The sequence below is a fragment of the Bos javanicus genome, chromosome 13, assembly GCF_032452875.1.
Source record: "Bos javanicus breed banteng chromosome 13, ARS-OSU_banteng_1.0, whole genome shotgun sequence".
Lineage (NCBI taxonomy): Eukaryota > Metazoa > Chordata > Mammalia > Artiodactyla > Bovidae > Bos > Bos javanicus.
The window spans coordinates 60,779,891-60,799,544 of NC_083880.1; the positions used below are offsets into that span (position 1 = coordinate 60,779,891).

Below are 19,654 nucleotides of genomic sequence, written 5' to 3' on the forward strand. Positions count from 1 at the left end.
GGCTTGTTGCTCGGGTTACTGGGAGGGGCATTGGCAGGCATCCTCCAGCTGTCAGTCCCATAGGGGTTTGTGTGAGGTGCTGAGAGCCCTGGCCCCTTCCCACCTCTGATGATGCTTAATGTGCAAACACCAAAGGCTCCTCTGGCTCCACAGCTCCCTGGAGGGTTGGCAGAAACTGCCCCTGGGTCTGCGCTGTAGCTCAACTTCCTTGTCTTCCCAGCCCTGCCTAGCCCTCTCTTCTTTCCTTCAGCTGATCCTCAGGACACTCAGTAATCAAAGCTTGTACCCTATGCTCTGTCTCAGAGTTGGCTTCCCTGGGGACCTAGTCTACCCCCTACTCCCAAGAGCCTCTGACGACTCACAGATCCACTCTGTGTGTTGGGAGACTTTGGGTTACAGGTGACAGAACACCCAAGTCAAATTGGCCTAACCAGTAAAGGGCTCAGGTACATATTTCTAGATGAGGTGAGGCTTTAACCAGAAATCAAGTGATGACACCAAGGACCTGGTTTCCCTTTTTTTCCTTTGTTTTCCACGTGTTTCCCCTTGCTGAAGTCGGCACTCCCTGTGGTCCCAGAATGGCTGCCAGCATCTCCTAGGGTGTTATGATTCTTTGTTCATGTCCTGCTAGAAAGAGAGAGTGTTGTCTGTATCCCAGAATTTTCAGCCAATGTCTTTTAAGATTCACTATGACAGGATCAAATCACAAGCCTACTGGGAATCAGCCTAGGAGGTGAACACCTGCTAGTTTAGTCTAGACCCCTGGAGCAGGGGCGGGCGTGGATGGGCGGGGCACATGACACAGGCTAAGCCAACAGGCACCCCCAGAAGCATATGGATCTCCAAACAGAAATGGACAGTGTTGAACATCATCATAGCAAATGCTTAGCTGGAACTTCATACATCTGTCAGCTCATCAAATCCTCACAGGAACAACCCTAGGAGGTGGGTATTGTGAGCATTTTCATTTTTACGGAGGAAGAACCCAAAGCATACAGCTGTTTAGTGACTTTTTCAAGAGTCACCAGGCTGAAAGTGGTAGAGGCAGTTCACTCTTAATCAGTGCGCTGTCAGGACCTCAGCCGGGCTGGAGAGAGCTGAGCCACCAGGTGTCATGGGAGCCAATTAAGACAAGTACAGGACTTCCCTGGTGGTCTAGTGGTTAAGAATCCTCCTGCCAGTGCAGTGGACACAGGTTCAATCCCTGGTCTGGGAAGATCCCATATGCTGGGGGGAGACTAAGCCGGTGAGCCGCAACTACTGAAGCCCACATGCCTAGAGCCCCGTGCTCCACAACACGAGAAGCCACCGTAATGAGAAGCCCCCTGCGCAGCAGGGAAGACCCAGCACAGCTAGGAAAAAAAAAAAAAAGAGTCCAAATGAAAGTAACAGTCCAGCTTCAATTGCTCGCTTCTGTAGCATAAGGAAGAGGCTACTGAACTGGAGAAGCACTGACATCGCTCCCTTGAGTTTTCTGCTTGGGATGAATGGCACCATCGGGTGGGGTGGGTCAGCACCAGGGGTGTTCTCACTGTTGGGGGCCTGTGAACCTGGGGGCCAGAGCTGGGGATTGGGGTGGGGGTGGGTGGAGTGGGGAAGGGAGTGTAGGGAGGGCTAGGAGCAGGAAGGTCCTGAGTCCTGAGTCAGAATGGAGACAAGTGTCTTCGAGGTTTCTTCTCTACCCCTGACTAAGGGGGAGGCACCTGAGGAGGGCCTTGACCAAAGGCTACCCCCTCCCTTGCTGAAGGTCTCTGAAGGAAGCTGGGCTAAGAATGTAGGATGGGCCAGGGGCTTGAGCCCTTGGCTGTGACCCCTCAGAGACTGCGTACACTGGCGGGGCACCACGCTGGTGTGTGGGGGGCGGGCAGACTTCCCCACCAGGCCTGCCGGGGAGAGCCTTTGTAATGGCCTGTGGTGGTGCCTGAGAAGTTAACAGGTGTACACTATTCTATGGGGCTTCCATGGTGGCTCATCGTAAAGAATTGGCCTGCAGTGCAGGAGACAAGGATTCAATCCCTGGGTTGGGAAGATGCCCTGGAGGAGGGCATGGCAACCCACTCCAGTATTCTTGCCTGGAAAACTCATGGACAGAGGAGCCTGGTGGGCTACAGTCCATAGGTCGCAAAGAGTTGGACGGGACTGAAGTGACTGAACATACACACACATATGCGCGTACACACACACACAGACACACACACACACACACACACTATGGGCTTTCCCAGGTAGTGCTAGTGGTAAAAAACCCACCCACCAATGCTAGAGACATAAGAAAAGGTGGGTTAAATTCCTGGGTCAGGAGGAGCCCCTGGAGGAGGGCATGGAAACTCACTCCAGTACTTTTGCCTGGAGAATCCCATGGACAGAGGAGCCTGGTGGGCTACAGTCATGGGGTCGCAAAGAGTTGGACATGACTGAGGCGACAGCACACACATACACGCACGCACACTCTGTATAAAAATAGATGAACGACAAAGATCTACCCTATAGTACAGGGAACTATATTCAATATCTCCTAGCAACGTTTGATGGAAAAGAACCTGACATCTATAAATATCATATATATATATATATATATACACACACATATATATGCATGCATATATATATCTCACTTGGCTGTATACCAGATATTAATACAACATTGTAAATCAACTATACTTCAATTAAAAAAAAATACTTTAAAAAAGTCAGGCATAAGTTTTTGGCCAGAAGCTGGATTCCATGCTTTTCCCTCACTAGGGGATGAATGAGTTTTGAGGGGGAAAACCAAGAAAGGACGACTGAGCACATGGATTCCCTGACGTCACGCACAGCTGTGGTGCCTCCAGTTGTGACGGAGTGACCGCATACGTGCACAGCTGTATGTAGATGTTCTCTCACTTTTCAGAGCTTCACATGGGTGGATCCTCACGTGCACATGTGCACACAGATACACACCAGGACTGCCCTTATCAATAAAAAGACTGATTGTGTGTCTTATCCAGAACTCTGTGTTAGTCAGCTTTGTCCCTGTTAGCACGGCTGCATGAGAAGCACCTGCAGAACTCAGTGGACTGCAGCAATGAAAGTTTATCCTCTACTAAGGGTCCTCAGGTCGACTGCACTTTGGCTGAACCCAGCTGGGCTGGTTGGGCAGCTCTGCTTCAGGTTGTGGGTCAGCTGGGTTTGGCTCCAGACTGTGGATCAGGCTCAAGGATACTCCTGGGCTCTGGAGTTATCTGGGGTGTGCTTTTCAAGGAGGATCCCGGGAGCAAATGAGTCAGGTCTTCACTTAAGACCTCTGCTTTCAGATGTGCGAGTATTTCACTAGGCAAAGGAGGTCGCAGGTCCAGGGCCCAGATGACTTAGGGAGGGAGGTAGATCCCTCCCCCACCAGCTCCCTTCACCTACCCATGGGAGGGTAAGGGGAGTGGATGTGTGCTGAACAGTAAACTAGACGATCATGCTTTTCTGTCTATAGAGGCAGGGACTGAGCTCCTGGCATTAGTTTTCTATTGCTGTTGTAACACATTATTGCAATCTTAAATAAGGCAACACAAATTTATTATCTGACCTATCTGTAGGTCAGAAGTCTGACACAGATCTCAGAAGGCTAAAATCTAGGGGTCATCAGGGCTGTCTTCTTTACTAGAGGCACTAGAGGAGAAGCTATTTTCTTGCCTCTTCCAGTTTCTAGAGTCCGCCTGTGTTCCTTGGCTTGTGGGTCCTTCCTCCGTCTTCAAAACCAGTAACAGCAGGTTGAGCCTTCTCCTGTCACATCACTCTGGCCTCCTCTTCTGCCCTTTCTTCTACTTTTAACGACTCTGTGATGACACCGGGCCTACCAGGATAATGCAGAGTAATCTCTCCATGGATCAGGTAATTGGCAACCTTAGTTTTATCTGCAATCATAATTTATCTTTGCCGTGTAGCATAACACACTCCCAGATCCTGGGGATAGTATGTGGACATCTTTAAGGAGATATTTTTGGCTCAGCAGGTAAAGAATCCGCCTGCACTGTGGGAGACCTGGGTTCGATCCCTGGGTTGGGAAGATCCCCTGGAGAAGGGAAAGGCTACCCACTCTAGTATTCTGGCCTAGAGAATTCCATGGACTGTATAGTCCATGGGGTCTCAAAGAGTCGGACATGACTGAACGACTTTTCATTTCACATTATTCCTCCTACCTCAAAGATTCACGTCTGTCTTACAGGCAAAGTATACATTCACCTCTTCCCAAAGTCTCATCCTGTTATCGCATCAACTCAAAGGAAAAGCATCTCATCTAAAACCCATCAGTTCAAAAATCCCAAATATCATTTAAACCAGGTAGAGGGAGGCTCTGAAAAGACTTTATTCATCCCTGGACACAATTCCTTCCCATCTGTGAACCCGTGAAACTCAAAAAACAAGTTATTTGCTCAGAAAATGCAGTGGTGGGGTAGACATTAGATAAAAGTTACAGACTTTCTCATTCAAAAGGGAGAAAATGAAAGGAAAAAAGGAGTCCCAAGCGATTTCAAAATTCAACTGCTTTCTAGGCCTGGGAATAATCCTCTAGGCTTGTATCATCACAGAGTCCTTAAAAATGGAAGAAGGGGACAGAAGAAGAAGCTGGAGTGTTTTGGGGAGGCCGTGCGGGGGCAGGGCAGTGGTCGGCAGTCCAGCGGTCCTTAATAGCCTGCAAAGAGTCGGGGGTAGAGGGGCAAAAGTCGTGGAAATTCTTAATTTTTGTAAATCATCCACCCAGGAGAGGGTCGCCACTGATTTGCTCTTCAAAGGGTGGGGTTGGTCTAGATTTTTCAGAACAGCAGTCCCCAGCCTTTTTGGAATGAGAGATCGGTTTCGTGGGAGACGGTTTTTCCACGGATGAGGTTTCTGGGTGATTCAAGCACATTACGCTTACTTTGCAGCTGCTCCCCAGCACTAGCATCACAACCTCGGTTCCACCTCGGATCACCAGGCATTATATGCTCGTAAGGAGCACACAGCCTAGATCCCTCATATGCACAGTTCACATTAGGGTTCCCACACATATGAGAGACTAATGCTGCCGATCCTACAGGAGGCAGACTCAGGAGGTAGTGTGAGCATTGAAGAGACTATGAATACAATTGCCTGTCGCTTGCCTCTTGCTGTGTGCCCCCCCCATCCCCCATCCCCATTCAATATTGATCCGTGGCCCAGGGGTTCAGGAGCCCTGATCTAGAGAATCTACATCTGCCTCCACACATTTAAAAGCCCTCAGATCTTGTGGGGTAGATTTATGAAACGGGTTTGTGTAAAGCTCTCTAGCAGGGAGTCATTAGCCCGCGTGGGTCTGCTTCGTCCATTTTCCTCTCTCTGCCTAGGAACTGCTGTGTTCACGGAGGGGTCTCATCAGAGAATTCAGAATTTTGCACAGAAGAGATTAGCGTACTCTGGGTGGGTAGGCAGACACATATTCAGAGACTAAGTGCAGAAGCCAAAGCTTAAATACACAATGGTACAGTGCATCAAAGTTTCACTATTGATCTGGGGCAGCAGGGCTGGCGGCCAGTTGGGCCTGGACTCTGCTTGTCTTAACTGAATGTGTTTATGCTGGGGTGTGTTGGGGGCCATTCCCCATCATCAGAGATGTGGGACCTGCCTAGATTGGTTGAGAAAAATGCCGGGGCAGTCTAAGTGCTGCAGTGGTCCCAGGGTGTCATCTGGTGAGCAAACCCAACAAGAGGAAAGACAGAGCTTGCAGGGGGCCCACGTGAGGCAAGGTCTATTCTGTGCCAAGGTCGAAATTAGGGTCCCAGCTCATGGTGGTGTCCTAGGCAATGCTGTCTCCTGTGGGGTCTTCTGAAGGGGTGATGTCACCTTAGGTGAAATCCTGTGGAGAGGCGGTGTCCTCTCATCCACTCAGGTGCAAGAGGGGAGACACCTTGAATTGAGGCCATTAGGGCCTGGTCGAGTCCAGAGTGTAGTTATAATGGGGAATTGGCCTCTGAATGACCTTGAGACATAGAGCCTTGTTGGGCAGAGGTGGGGGCGGTCGCAGATGCATTAACATTTACTCCATAGGTTAGTGTCCCCATTTGTCTGGGGGGGGGGCTTCCCTGATAGCTCAGTTGGTAAAGAATCTACCTGCAATGCAGGAGGCCCCGGTTCGATTCCCGGGTTGGAAAGATCTGCTGGAGAACGGATAGGCTACCCAATCCAGTGTTCTTGGGCTTCCCTTGTAGCTCAGCTGGTAAAGAATCCACCTGCAACGTGGGAGACCTGGGTTCGATCCCTGGATTGAGCAGATCCCCTGGAGATCTTAACTGTTGTCAGGGGCATGGGAAAGGGCCAGGGGCCAGGGCAGTCACCCTGGGCTCACCAGGAGTACATCCTGAGTGACACCACTTGTGGGGAGTTTCCAGAGCATATTATTTGAGGGTATTTTCCGCATGTGTCAGTTTTAAGTTACTCTGCCCCCTGATCACCAGCCATACCATATTGTCTGCAGGGCTGGGTACAATTACCTCCTCTTCCAGTGAAAGTTCATAGTTATTACTGGCTTGAGTTGGCCCTTGTATCCTGGAATTTAGGCAAAGCTTCTGCCTTAAGAAGATTAGGATTCCAAATCAGCATACTTGGGGCGGTGGGTGGGGGGAGGTGGAGCACTCCATAATGAAAGAATCCCACCTTATTGTCTGTCCATCACCCTTTCCTGGAGTATTGGAAGGTGGCAGGAGCGAGAGAGGATATGTGTGGGGAACCAGGGGAGGAGAACCAGGGGAGGGGAAAAAGACTAGGTATCACCTTTGATGACAAGAACAGACCATTGGGGGTGTCTTCTGAGCACTTTTCTGGGTATCTCCGAAGGGGGAGAGTTTAACAAGGTGAGAATTGTGGGCGGGCATGAACCAGAGGCTAAAATATTAGATGACCAGGCACTATTTTTAAGTTTTAGTAGGGATTGTTTGAAAAGCCTATTCTGGTACTCAGGCCAGCTAATCGGACAAAAGGAAGTTTCCTTTTTTTTTTTTTTTAATTGTTTATTTATTTGGCTGCACTGGGTCTTAGTTGTGGCATTGAGACCTAATTCCCTGACCAGGGATCAAACTCAGGCACCCTGCATTGGGAACAGTCTTGACCACTGGACCACCAGCAAAGTTCCGGAAGTTTCCTGTTTAAAGACCCATCTCTATGTATCTTGTAAAATGCATTGTGAGCTTTGATCTGAATCTAGTTTAAGGCACATGTGGAAATTAGAGGGGCCCCGGAGCAGTGGTGAATGTCAGATTATCCCCACAATAAGCCCGTGTATTGACCATGGCTTGTATATACTGAATATCGCCAGCAGATGGCAGTATAGGCCCAATAAAATGAACCTGTCGCCAATTACAAGGGCGTAATAGGAGGGAACGGCAGAGTATATCACCGGAAATGCTGGACTGAATAACTCACAAGCTGGAATCAAGATTGCCAGAAGAAATATCAACAATCTCAGATATGCAGATAATACCCCTTTAATGGGAAAGTGAAGAGGAACTAAAGACCCTCTTGATGAAGGTGAAAGAAGAAAGTGGAAAAGATGACTTAAAACTCAACATTAATAAAACTAAGATCATGGCATCCCGTCCCATCACTTCATGGCAAATAGATGCGGAAAAAATGGAAACAGTGGCAGATTTTATTTTCTTGGGCTCCAAAATCACTGTGGATGGTGACTGCAGCCATGAAATTAAAACAGGCTTGCCCCTTGGGAGAAAAGTTATGACAAACCAAGACAGCGTATTCAAAAGCAGAGACATCACTTTGCTGACTAAGGTCCGTATAGTCAAAGCTATGGATTTTCCAGTTGTCATGTACGGATGTGAGAGCTGGACAATAAAAAAGGCTGAGTGCTGAAGAATTGTTTTCGAACTGTGGTGCTGGAGAAGACTCTTGAGAGTCCCTTGGACAGCAAAGAGATCAAACCAGTCAATCCTAAAGAAAATCAACCCTGAATATTCATTGGAAGGACTGATGCTGAAGTTCCAATACTTTAGCCACCTGATGCAAAGAACTGACTCACTGGAAGACTCTGATGCTGGGAAAGATTGAAGGCAGGAGAAGGGGACGACAGAAGATGGGATGGTTGGATGGCATTACCAACACAGTGGACATGAATTTTAGCAAACTCCAGGAGATAGTGAAGGACAGGGAAGCCTGTTGTGCTGCAGTCCATGGGATTGCAGAGTCAGACACTGAACTGAGTGACCGAACCAGTTAAAGAATTTAAGGCTTTCCTACATATGGGAAAATGCAATAGTCTAGGCTTGCTGAAATCATACCTTTCATCTGCATCTCAGCTATCTAGGGCCAGTGCTTACAGTCACCATGGGGAGTGGCTAATGGCTGCCAGATAGATGGCATTGTTCTCCCTGGGTGCCCTCTGGGCTCAGAAATTCACTTTTGGAGAGCCTGAAAGACAGATGGCTATGACATCCTCCTTGTTTATTGATATGGCAGTAAATAACTCCATTTCATGGGGGCTTCCCTGGTGGCTCAGTGGTAAAGAATCCGCCTGCAATAGAGGAGCCACAGGAGATATGGGTTCAATCCCTGGGTCTGGAGGATACCCTGGAGGAGGCTATGGCAACCCATTGCAGGATTCTTGCCTGGAGAATCCCCTTGGCAGAGGAGGCTGGCTACTTGGCATGCATACACACACTCCGTTTCATCATCCTCAGGAATCCTAGACAGAGAGTAGGGGAATGGGTAGAAAACTGGAAGACACGTGGCCAATTTGAGTTGTGGTATGCTTTATAATTCAGAGAAGGCAATGGCACCCCACTCCAGTACTTTTGCCTGGAAAATCCCATGGACGGAGGAGCCTGGTAGGCTGTAGTCCATGGGGTCGCTAGAGTTGGACACGACTGACGCAACTTAGCAGCAGCAGCATGCTTTATAATTATTGTGCCTCTGTTAGAATATTACTTTTTCCTGTTAATATGTTTACTGTAGAAAAATTATACATATAAGTAATCAATAAATAACACTATTCATAATTCCATCTTTGTATCACTTTAGGGCCTCTTGCTATCAGAAATGAATTTATATGATAAAAATATATTTATAATCCATGCTATTTTCTAAAAAGATTAAATGCTATGAAAGGTTATTGCTTGCTGATCTAGTTTTGAATATAAGGATGTGACTAGGAGAAGCAGAGAGAGGGCAAAATGGCAAAAGGAGGGGAGGGTCAGATGGGGTGGGGGTACTGAGTGGAGAAGTAGAGTGACTTCAAGACCTAGGGTCCATGGGCTGAGGTGTCAGTGGCTAAAAAGAACTTGAAAAAAAAACAACAACAACCAACTTTAAAGGGAATTGTTATGAAATTTTGTTGGATAGGGGTGATGCAAAATTTCTCCCACATCTCCCCATGGCATCTTCAGTACAACGTGTATTTCTCATGACTCTATTGTAGAGTTGAATCTATTTTGGGATGCCCTGTATTTCATCTTTGAGGAGGGTGTGGAGTAAAAACGGTAGCTGTTGAGAGCATCCCAGTGTTTTGGATAATGGTTTGCGTGTGTGCTTGTGTTTTTGTTGTAAAATGGGATCAACTTATACATATGATTTTTAAAATTGCTCTTTAATAGCACATCAAAGTTATCCTTTATGACTGAAGAGAACTCTAAACTTATCCTTTAAGGAAAAAATTGTTTATTATTTATTTGGCTGCATCAGGTCTTAGTTGCTTCATGAAGGCTCAGTAATTGCCCCACAGTGTGTGGGATCTTAGCTCCCTGACCAGGGATCAAACCTGCATTTCCTGCATTGCAACGTGGAAGGTCCCTAAACTTCTCCTTTTTAAGAGGTACATAGTATCCACATTATGAATCTATAGCTACTTTGCTTCACATTTCCCTCATCCCTGGACATTTAGGCAGCTTCTGGTTTTTCATTATTTTAAACTATGCTGTTAAGGTTATGCCTGTTCACACATTTTTATTTTAAATTTATTTGGTTGCACCAGATCTTAGTTGCAGCATGTGGGATCTAGTTCTGCGTTGGGAGCGTGAAGTCTTAACCACTGGACCACCAGGGAAGTTACCATCCATCATTTTAAAACTATGGATCCTGGTTATTTCCTCAGAATACAGTCATTCCTTAAATTAGAGTCTCTCAGCCAAAGAACGTGAACAAGGTTTAAGGTTTTTAACTTTTAAAACATTTTTTAGAAAGGATATAGATTTCCAGAAGTAGCATTAACTGGTTTAAATGAATAAAAGACCTGTTTCTTTGTACTTGTTTTCACTTGGCCTTCTAATAGGATTATGCCAACTTTACATGATATGGCTATCACTGACTCGATGGATATGAGTTTGAGCATGCTCTGGGAGTTGGTGGTGGTCAGGGAAGCCTGGCGTGCTGCAGTCCATGGGGTTGCAGGGTTGGACACAACTGAGTGAACTGAACTGATATATATATGATATGGCTGGGCACATTCAAGTCACCAGCATCATTGCCTTGCTTTCAGAAACTGCTACGAATGTCAGATCTATGTATTTTTGTCCATTTCATTATGCAAATGAGTACCTCATCTGTTGATCCACATGGAGGCCAAATACATGCATTCAGCTCCTTTCTCTCCCATGCTTTGTGGCAGGCATGGGGTGCCCCACTCAGATCTCCCGTCAGGAGAACTGTCTTGAGGATGTAGTTGGTGGAGAGCCTTCAGCTGCCATATTTCCAGATGTGCCGTAGCATTCTCCCCAAGGTCGTGTTCTCCAGGGGCTGCTCCCAGCCAGTGACTGAACCCAGTGCCTAGCCATCCCTGCCCTGGGTGGGGCTCCTTTGAGGAGCAGTTCTTGTTTTGGGGCCTTGATGGGCTTGGCTGAGACTTTTCTTCAATCTTCAGCCTCAGGCTCCTCCTATCCAGTCCTCTGTCTGTCTATCTTTCCTTTTCAGGTATCAGACCAGTAATGTAGTATGAGGACTCTCCCTGTCTACTCCTTCTCACCGCCTTCCATCACAGGTGTTCCCCCTTAATAAATGGTTTTGTGTCTAATTCTGTCTTGGCATTGGCTCTTGGAAGACCCAAGCTGACGCACACCCCATGGATGAGTCCACAGAGCAGCCGTTACTGTAGGATAGATACAAACTCCAAATTGTTTATTTTTATTTTTTTTAGTATTTTAAATTTTATTTTATTTAACTTTACAATATTGTATTGGTTTTGCCATATATCAAAACGAATCTGCCACAGGTATACATGTGTTCCCCATCCTGAACCCTCCTCCCTCCTCCCTCCCCAAACTGTTTATTGAGTGAAAGATGCAGAGAGACAAAACAGGAGCTTTAAGTCATGATAGTCCTTCAGCTTCTTGAAGATTCTATTGTCTTACCCATTGGTCCTTGCTTTGGCCAACTGTGTATCTGGTTTGTTAGGCTTCTGGATGGCTGGTTGCATCACGGGCTGTGCTATGAAGAGGCCTTTGACACAACACTGTTTGTATCTGTCACACATGAATATCGTTTTTTCCAGGGAGCCGCATTCCAGCTTGCAGTGTCCTGCGATCTTACGCCCACAAATTGTCCCGCCCCCTTTGGCTGCAATGGAGAAGAAAAGATAGAGAATCCAAGGTTAAAAACAATTGAGGGACTGCCAAGGGGTTGGGGCTTTTTTGGTTTTTGGCCCCACTATGGGCATGTGGGATCCTGAACTCTGACCAGGAATAGAACCCTCACCCCACTAGACTGCCAGGGAAGTCTCTAAAGCAGACATTTTATCCTCAAATGTATGCTTGAAATATGAGTCTTGAGAAGGACGCAGGAGGAGACAGAATTTCCCTTGATGGATGGCCTCTGGGAATGCAGAAGAGCTCTTTGTCTTTGCCAGCATCTACATCTTTGTAACAGCTAAAGCCTCTCATTTTTGCTGTAGTTTGTACCACAGAACGTCTGAGTGAAAAGGGGACCGGGGAGCCAGGTCTTCATTGTTGGGGAGGCATTTGAACACTCCAAGGGGTACTTGTGGCTGTTCTTACTCATCCCACATCTCCTTTTTTTTTTTAAATTTATTTATTTTAATTGGAGGCTAATTACTGTATAATATTGTAGTGTTTTTTGCCGTACATTGACATGAATCAGCCATGGATGTACATGTGTCCCCCATCCTGAACCCCTCTCCCATCTCCCTCCCCATCCCATCCCTCAGGATTGTCCCAGTGTACCCCACATCTCCTTTTAAAGGTATTCCTGCCTCACTTGTTCTTAAGGATTATGAACTTGTCAATATCAATCAACCCAGAGTGGGGGAAAAAAAAAAGTTGAATCATTACAGAGAAAATAATGGTTGCTATGACAGGCTATTTTGCATTCATACACCATTACCAAGTACAACCTTCTCATCAAACCTGAGGGCTTTGTCTCTGTGCTCTGTGTCCACCATGGGCCCACAGCCCTGGCATCTTCTGAGAGGCTTCTCCTCTGGTTCTTCACACCCATTGCCTGGCTCTCTGAATTTTCTCTCTGGTTCTTCATTCTCTTCCCCCAGTGTTTGAGCTGAGCACCTCCTTTGACATTTTATGTACACTTACCTTCTTAAGAGGTCTCCTGTTCTCCCTGCCAGCCCTCTTGGGTGTAGGCAGGTGCTTCTGAATTTTTTACCCCAGGGCTTGGTCTCTCCTCTGAGCACAGACCTGGGTCTGATCTCAGAGGCTGCAAATGTGGAAGAGAGACGCCTTCTCAGCGTTTTAGGAGCTTAGATGTAGAGAGCTCATGTAAGGGGAAAGGGAGATATTTTGAACCAAGTTGGGGCTGACTCTTGTTTTAGAATGGGAAAAAATTGGGACGGATAGGTTTTGGTATAGGGTATAGGTTTGATGGATGGATAAGGGGTATTGGGGACAGTGGTGGATGCTGGGAGACCCCCACTTTAGGTCAGAGCTCAGTGGGCTGAGCCCTGCCTACTTCCAACCTGGCTTGTCTGTCACCAGAGAAACCAGATCTGCTGGTGTTCCTGGCTCCCAGTCCCTTCACTCTTCTCCATCCAGTTTACCTGGTGTCACCAGGAATCCCAGGGCTGTAAAGACCAGGAGCAGGAGCTTCATGGCTGAAGGGCTGGCCTGGGGAGTAGATGGTGGTTTGGTGGAGTCAGGGTCCTCTACTGTCATATGCTTGGAGCTACTGCCTTTATAGGGTCTACACAATGCCAAGCTCCTGGGCAGTGAGCCAGGAGAAGTCTCTGAAACCCAGAACAGACAGGTTAGATCAGAGTGTCTAATAGCCTGTAGCCTGGATTGATTTATTGAGCACCTGTATTCTAGGCTATTAGCAGTGAGAGAGAAACAGAACAAAGAGCACCCATCTTTGAAACTGTCTTCTAGCCAGTGTTGGTGAGGGTATGGGGAAACGTATTCTCTCGAAATGTTGCTGGGAGTTTTGCTTTTGTAGAGCAATTTGGCATCAGAAGTCTTAAAAATAATGCTAACCTTTTGACTCAAGAGACTCTGTTCCTTGGACTTCTGTCTGATGAAATAATTAAACAAGTACACAGAGAGATTTATCTCAACGTTGTTCACAGTAGCAGAAAACCAAAAGCAACCTAACTGATGGTAAAAACAAACTATGGAAACAAAATACATATCTAGTATGATTTACCTATAGGAATATTACTTTTTGCCTGTTTCAATATGAATACATGTGGGCTCAGTTGTGTCTGATTCTTTGTGACCCCGTGGATGGTAGCCTGCCAGGCTCCTCTGACCATGTAAGTTTTCCAGGTAGGAATATTGGAGTGGGTTGCCATTTCCTACACCAGGGGATCTTCTCGACCTGGGGATAGAACTGGCCTCTCTTGCATCCCTTGCTTTGGCAGGCAAATTCTTTACTACTGAGTCACCTGGGAAACCCCTTCAATATGAATACTCTCATTGAAACTGAGCAGGGCCCTGAGGGGCCCTCTCAGATACAAAGCCCCTTTATCCCCTGCTTCTTATAAAAAATAGCTTTAGTGTCCAAGCCTTTCCTGAGTTCCAAAGAGCAGGCACAGGCGGCTACTATTCAGGGAAAGGAGGGAATGCAGAAAACACAGGAAAAGCAAGAAAACAAGAAATGTAATGACAATAATTTAGCAATTAAAGAGTCCTAGTTCCTCCTCAAGGGATATACATAATAATCTAATACATATCTTTGTGCAGTTCTTTGAGAACTAAGATAGACCACACACATCCCCCAGGCCCCCTATCCTGGACTCTAGTTGATCTTTATTTTGATTAATCTGCCTAACCTTTGTCCCAAGGGACTGTGGGTCAGGTTTCCCATTGTAATATCTGCCTTCCAGCTTTTAAAATTATATTAAGGCAATGGCACCCCACTCCAGTACTCTTGCCTGGAAAATCCCACGGACGGAGGAGCCTGGAAGGCTGCAGCCCACGGGGTCGCTGAGGGTCGGGCGCAACTGAGCGACTTCACTTTCACTTTTCACTTTCATGCACTGGAGAAGGAAATGGCAGCCCATTCCGGTGTTCTTGCCTGGAGAATCCCAGAGGTGGGGAAGTCTGGTGGGCTGTCGTCTATGGGATCGCACAGAGTCGGACACGACTGAAGTGACTTAGCAGCAGCGTACTGGGATAAACGGAGAAGACTTGTTTGGGGTCCTTAATGTTGGGGGACCAGCAGGGGGTCCCTTTGTCTCACCCAGCCTTTGGTAGTGCTGCATTAAACCTTTGTTTTAACTCATCCATGACCATTTTAGTCATTCTGATGTTGGCCAAAATCTTGGCTTTTTCTGAAAACCGAAGGTGAATAAAAAAATACAGAGACAAAGTTTACAAAAAATAGAAAGGGGGCTTTAATTCTCAGCCGACGGAGAGGGGAACACAGTTGGCTCGTGCCTCAAGAACTGTCCCCTCGCTCCGTGAGGAGTCTAGAGGCTTATATAAGGCAAGGGCTTGGCAGTCAGGAATCAGCTGGAAGTCATGATGAGGAACAAATGTGATAGAATCTTGATTTCTTCCTCTTGCATTCTTTCAAAGACAGTCATAGACTGGTGTCAGTAACCCAGTAATTGAGTCTAGCAGTTTGGGTGTTTGTAAGGGTAAACCCCAGATACAGGATGTGTTTAGCATAGAGTCCAAGGAAAAAATGAGAATTATAGCTCCTGCAGAGTTAGGGGGCCGAAAAGGAAACTTAGTTACACACGTTCAGAGTTAGGAGCAGTTAAAGTAAAAAACAAGAAATCAGGCCTGCTCACTGTGTTCTTTATTTGTGTTCTCAGGAAAAGGAAAGAGAAAAGCTCGTTCCTCTTTTTTCCTTGTTACTGCAACAATTCTATTTCTTAGTAACAGTCTAAAGACTTCCACCTGCTGGGATGAGTCCCAAGACTCTCCCCTTTCTGTTTCCTGTTTGTTTCATTGCTATCAATATTTGCTTTGCTTATCTTATTTTTAAATAACTCTTTAAAAATTTCAATCTTGTTGGGAAGCATCCCCGGAATTCTCCTTAGCCTCTCCCCATTCTCTTGTTCATTAATTGAATGTTTTTATTAGCATCTGTTATACCTGTGAGGGGGCTTCCCTGGTGGCTCAGTGGTAAAGAATCTGTTGCAGGAAGGGGGACTGCTTTCAGGGCCCGAAGCTGGGCTCTTGTCTAACATTCGGAAATGAATTGTCTGAGGAGACACATGTGCTGACAAGGCAAGAGATTTTCTTGGGAATAGGGCACCCTGGTGGAGAGCAGCAGGGTAAAGGAACCCAGGAGAACTGCCCCACCATGTGGTTCGTAGTCTTGGGTTTTATGGTGATGGGATTAGTTTCCGGGTCGTCTTTAGCCAGTCATTCTGACTCAGAGTCCTTCCTGGTGGTGCACACCTTGCTTAGCCAAGACGGATGCCAGCGAGAAGGATTCTGGGAGGTGGTTGGATATGTGGTGTCTCCTTTTGACTTTTCCCGAACTCTTCTTGCTGGTGGCTTATTAGTTCCGTGTTCCTTACCAGGACCTCCTAACAACTCATGCAAATGTTTACTATGGTGCCCAGCCAGGGTGGGCTGTTTCAGTCAGTGTGCTTCCCCTAACAAATCTGCCTGCAAGGCAGGAGCCATAGGAGACGTGGGTTCGATCCCTGGGTCGGGAAGATCCCCTGGAGGAGGGCATGGCAACCCACTCCAGTATTCTTGCCTGGAGAATCCTATGGACAGAGGAGCTTGGAGGGTCGCAGAGTCAGACACTACTGAAGTGACTTAGCACGCAAGCATACCTATGAGGGGAAACTGAGACAGCAAATTTGAACTGTTTCTGGTTTTGCAACAAGTTTATATTGGGTGTCCATGTGAAAGGGGCTCCCTGTCAACTACAAATTGGCAATTGCCATCTGACTTTACAAGGATTAAGTCATATGCTGCTGTAGCTGACCCATCCCCTGAAAGGAGTTCAGTGTGGAGAGCAGAAATGAGGGACTCTGTGCTCAGGGGACAGCCTGGCAGAACAGGTCTTCAGATAGTTATTTCCCCCAATTTATAAAATGCCATGTAAAGACAGTTCATAGTTGCTTACTTCTTAGTTTTACTAAAATTTTCTGGAAGAGTTTAAGCAGGAAAAGTTTAGCAGGATAGGTTTAGTTTGCTGTGCTGTGCTTAGTCGCTCAGTCATGTCTGACTCTTTGTGACCCCGTGGACTGTGGTCAACCAGGCTTCTCTGTCCATGGGGATTCTCCAGGAAAAAATATTGCAGTGGGTTGTCATGCCCTTCTCCAGGGGTTCTTCCCAACTGAGGGATCCACCCCAGGTCTCTTGTACTGCAGGTGGATTCTTTACTCTCTGAGCCACCGGGGAAGCCCCTAGGTTTAGTTTAGCTCTTCTCTAAACTTTTGGTAGAATTCGCCTGTGAAGCCATCTGGCCCTGGGCTTTGTTTGTTGGAAGATTTTTTGTTACAGTTTTGATATAAAATGAATTATGAGAATAGTAATTTAGGAGCTGTATTTTTGGTTTGGACGGTGCAGAGTGGAATAGTATATTTGGGTTGAGAGGTCCCACAGCTCACTACAGAAAGGGTAGCAGAGTTTGCCACCCCAAAATATATCTCTTTGACAGAAGGATTACTTTAGGTTAATTGTTTTTAAGAAAGCATCAGACATATGAAAAGCTCTGAAAACTAAGAAGTTACCCTTTTGTAAGAGATATTTACAATTCTAAGGGAAATTTTAAGGGTATTTCCCGTCCCAGCTTTAATTACCTTTTAGAAGTAGAGATAGCTCATACATATAAAGTGTACATGACATAAACAAACCAGAGATCTCATGGCTTTAGTAAAAGCTTAGATATGAACCAGGTATCACAATATTGATATAAACTTACTAGTTAATAAACAGTCGGAATATCTTAAAGTTGCTTGCTCAGATGATTAAGGCTTACTATCTGTAACAGGGAAACCTGGCAGGCTGAAGTCCACGGGGTCGCAAAGAGTGGGGCACAGCCCAGCGACTAAAGAACAATCATCTGTAACGTTTTGCAGTGGGAACAGTCTCAGTAATTTAGATTTAAAACTGCCACTTTTTCCCCCCTTTGGTCTTTCAGGTCTTGCCTGCTTAATTGGGCTTAGTCTAGGTCCTCGTGGCCTATATTCATACTCTGGTTTAGACATTTGTGAGACAAAGGCAGTTGCTTAGTTTTTCAAATAGTTTTGTTGCCTAAAGTTACTAAAATCAGTGGCAAGATTTTTATCAAACTGAAATGTACTTTATGAAGTTCTATGTTTTATAACTTTAGAGCTTTAATTTATCACATCTTCAAAGGTTTGTATAAGGTATTTAGCAAAGATCTTTCTGAGTTTATAAATTAAATCAAAGCAAAATCATTATTTTTATTTTATGAGCCCCTGTTGGCTCAGGTTTCCTCAGTACTTTTAGTTAATATTTCCTCAATGCAATTTATATGCCTTATTTATCCCACAATATAATTAAATAAGAGCTGTAAAATTCCACCAACTTTTTCTATACCTTTAACTTTAGTTTTCATAAGGATCCAACCAACAAGCTTTGGTCTTAGGGGAGCATTTAGAAGGTTTTTTCTTTTTGTTCCCTGTCTATTTTACTTTACTTTTATATAAAAGGCTCTGGGATCCCCAGAGTTGGGTACAGCTGAGGAAGTCAGGCTTTTTGGCCTAACTGTCCCAAAATAATTGGTAGGATATCTCAGTGTAAATTTTTCTAGTCCCTTAAATATATAACTTAAACTGGGGTAATAGAACAGACTTGGTTGGTTTTTATTGTTGGGGACCAGTAGGGTGTCCTTCATGGCTCATTAACTTTGGGTAGTGTAGTAATATCGAATCGTTTAATCACATAAATGTCTATTTATCCCATTCTAAGTAATCATCCAAAGAATTTTTTATTCATTTTAGGTAATGCCTTAAAAAAATTTTTTTTACCTCCTTGAAATAATAGCTAGACTTTTTTTTTCCCCTCCAAGTTGTTTGTTGATATTCTTAATGCTCTTATTAGCATCTGTAAGGCCCATTGAGGGGAAAACCACAATGAGCTTCCTAAACCAATTTTTCTTCCTCAAGAAAAGTTCTTCAGTTAATTTGACTTTTATAGGTACCAACAAAACAGTTGTTTGCAACGAGAGCACTCTAGATTTAATAACTTGAGAGTTTCTCAAATTTTTAAAGACTATATCATTATACCACCAATAAATATCTCCATAGAGTTGCCAACGATTAAAAATGCAAAAAGACTTCTTATAGGCTAACACGGACAAACAGAACAACCTAGGAAGGTCAGATACATCTCAAAGACACAGAGACATCTGAGCTTTCCCCTAGAAGGCCTTGTTTAAGGTTTTACCGAGCCAGCTTTTAATTTTTAACTGCATACGCATTAAAGAGCCCCCTCAATATTTAGGGCGAGATTTGTTGTTACCTACAGAGTCCAAGCTCACTCTGCTCCCCGAACGATAGGCCAATGGACCCCAGAGACAAGGTGTCGAGGCAAGGAAGAGACTTTAATCGGGGAGCCGGCAAAATGAGAAGATGGCAGGCTAGAGCCTCAAAATTACCATCTTATTGGGGTCTGGATGCCAGGTTCTTTTATAGATCAGAAAGAAGCAATGAGGAACTAAAGTCAAAAGGCAGAATAGAGAGGGAGATGCAGTGGGGAACTAAAGTGAAAGGGTCTTCAGTCCTGCAAAACATCTCCAAGGAAATGGCCAGCCTTTGGAAGGGGGTGTGTTGATCTCTTCTATTCACAGGTTGGTAGGGACAAACTATCCCTCCATGAGCTGAACAAAGGCACTTCAGTTTACAGTCAAGCAGAGGGGCAGGGTCCTTCAGGCAAGCCACTGAGTATGATTATAATAATAAAAGCAAGTCAAAGAAGCAGTTTCCAACAGGGAGTCAGAATTGGTTTCCTCCCTGTGACACAGTTAACTAGGTACTCGCAAGTTCTGTCTTATGTCTTTCTACAAGGGAGCCACCGAGGTGTCTTCCAATCCGGCCTGGGGTATTTCTTGGTAACTTCCAACCAAGCCCCACCCAGTATCCAGACCTTGGATGGATATATCTACCAGTGCCAGATATCTTTCAGCCAGGTCTCTCTTCAGTACTTTAATGGGAGGGAGCAGGTACCTGTTATACCTCATCAAATTAAAAATTCAAGATCTCAGCTGTCAGGCGAGTGTATGCTCCTCGGTTCTGTCTCATCACAACAAAGATTTGGAGTGATGGACA

General features: G+C 45.6%; 1 protein-coding gene across 1 annotated transcript; it reads right to left on the reverse strand.

Moving 5' to 3' along the window:
- Positions 1 to 11,214: 11,214 nt before the first annotated feature.
- On the reverse strand, positions 11,215 to 13,107 carry DEFB132 (defensin beta 132). Its single transcript, XM_061437166.1, has 2 exons — positions 12,989 to 13,107; positions 11,215 to 11,538 (listed from the first exon to the last, which is right to left on the reverse strand). Exons 1-2 carry the CDS (start codon positions 13,101 to 13,103, stop codon positions 11,330 to 11,332), a joined length of 324 nt encoding a protein of 107 aa, XP_061293150.1. The 5' UTR covers positions 13,104 to 13,107; the 3' UTR covers positions 11,215 to 11,329.
- Between the last annotated feature and the right edge of the window lie 6,547 nt (positions 13,108 to 19,654).

Excerpts from the sequence above, each read along its gene's own strand:
- DEFB132 (XM_061437166.1), bottom strand. The coding sequence starts at position 13,103 with ATGACAGTAGAGGACCCTGACTCCACCAAACCACCATCTACTCCCCAG. Across the intron at positions 11,539-12,988 it reads GGGATTCCTGGTGACACCAG|CCAAAGGGGGCGGGACAATT; the intron begins GTAAACTGGATG and ends TCTCCATTGCAG.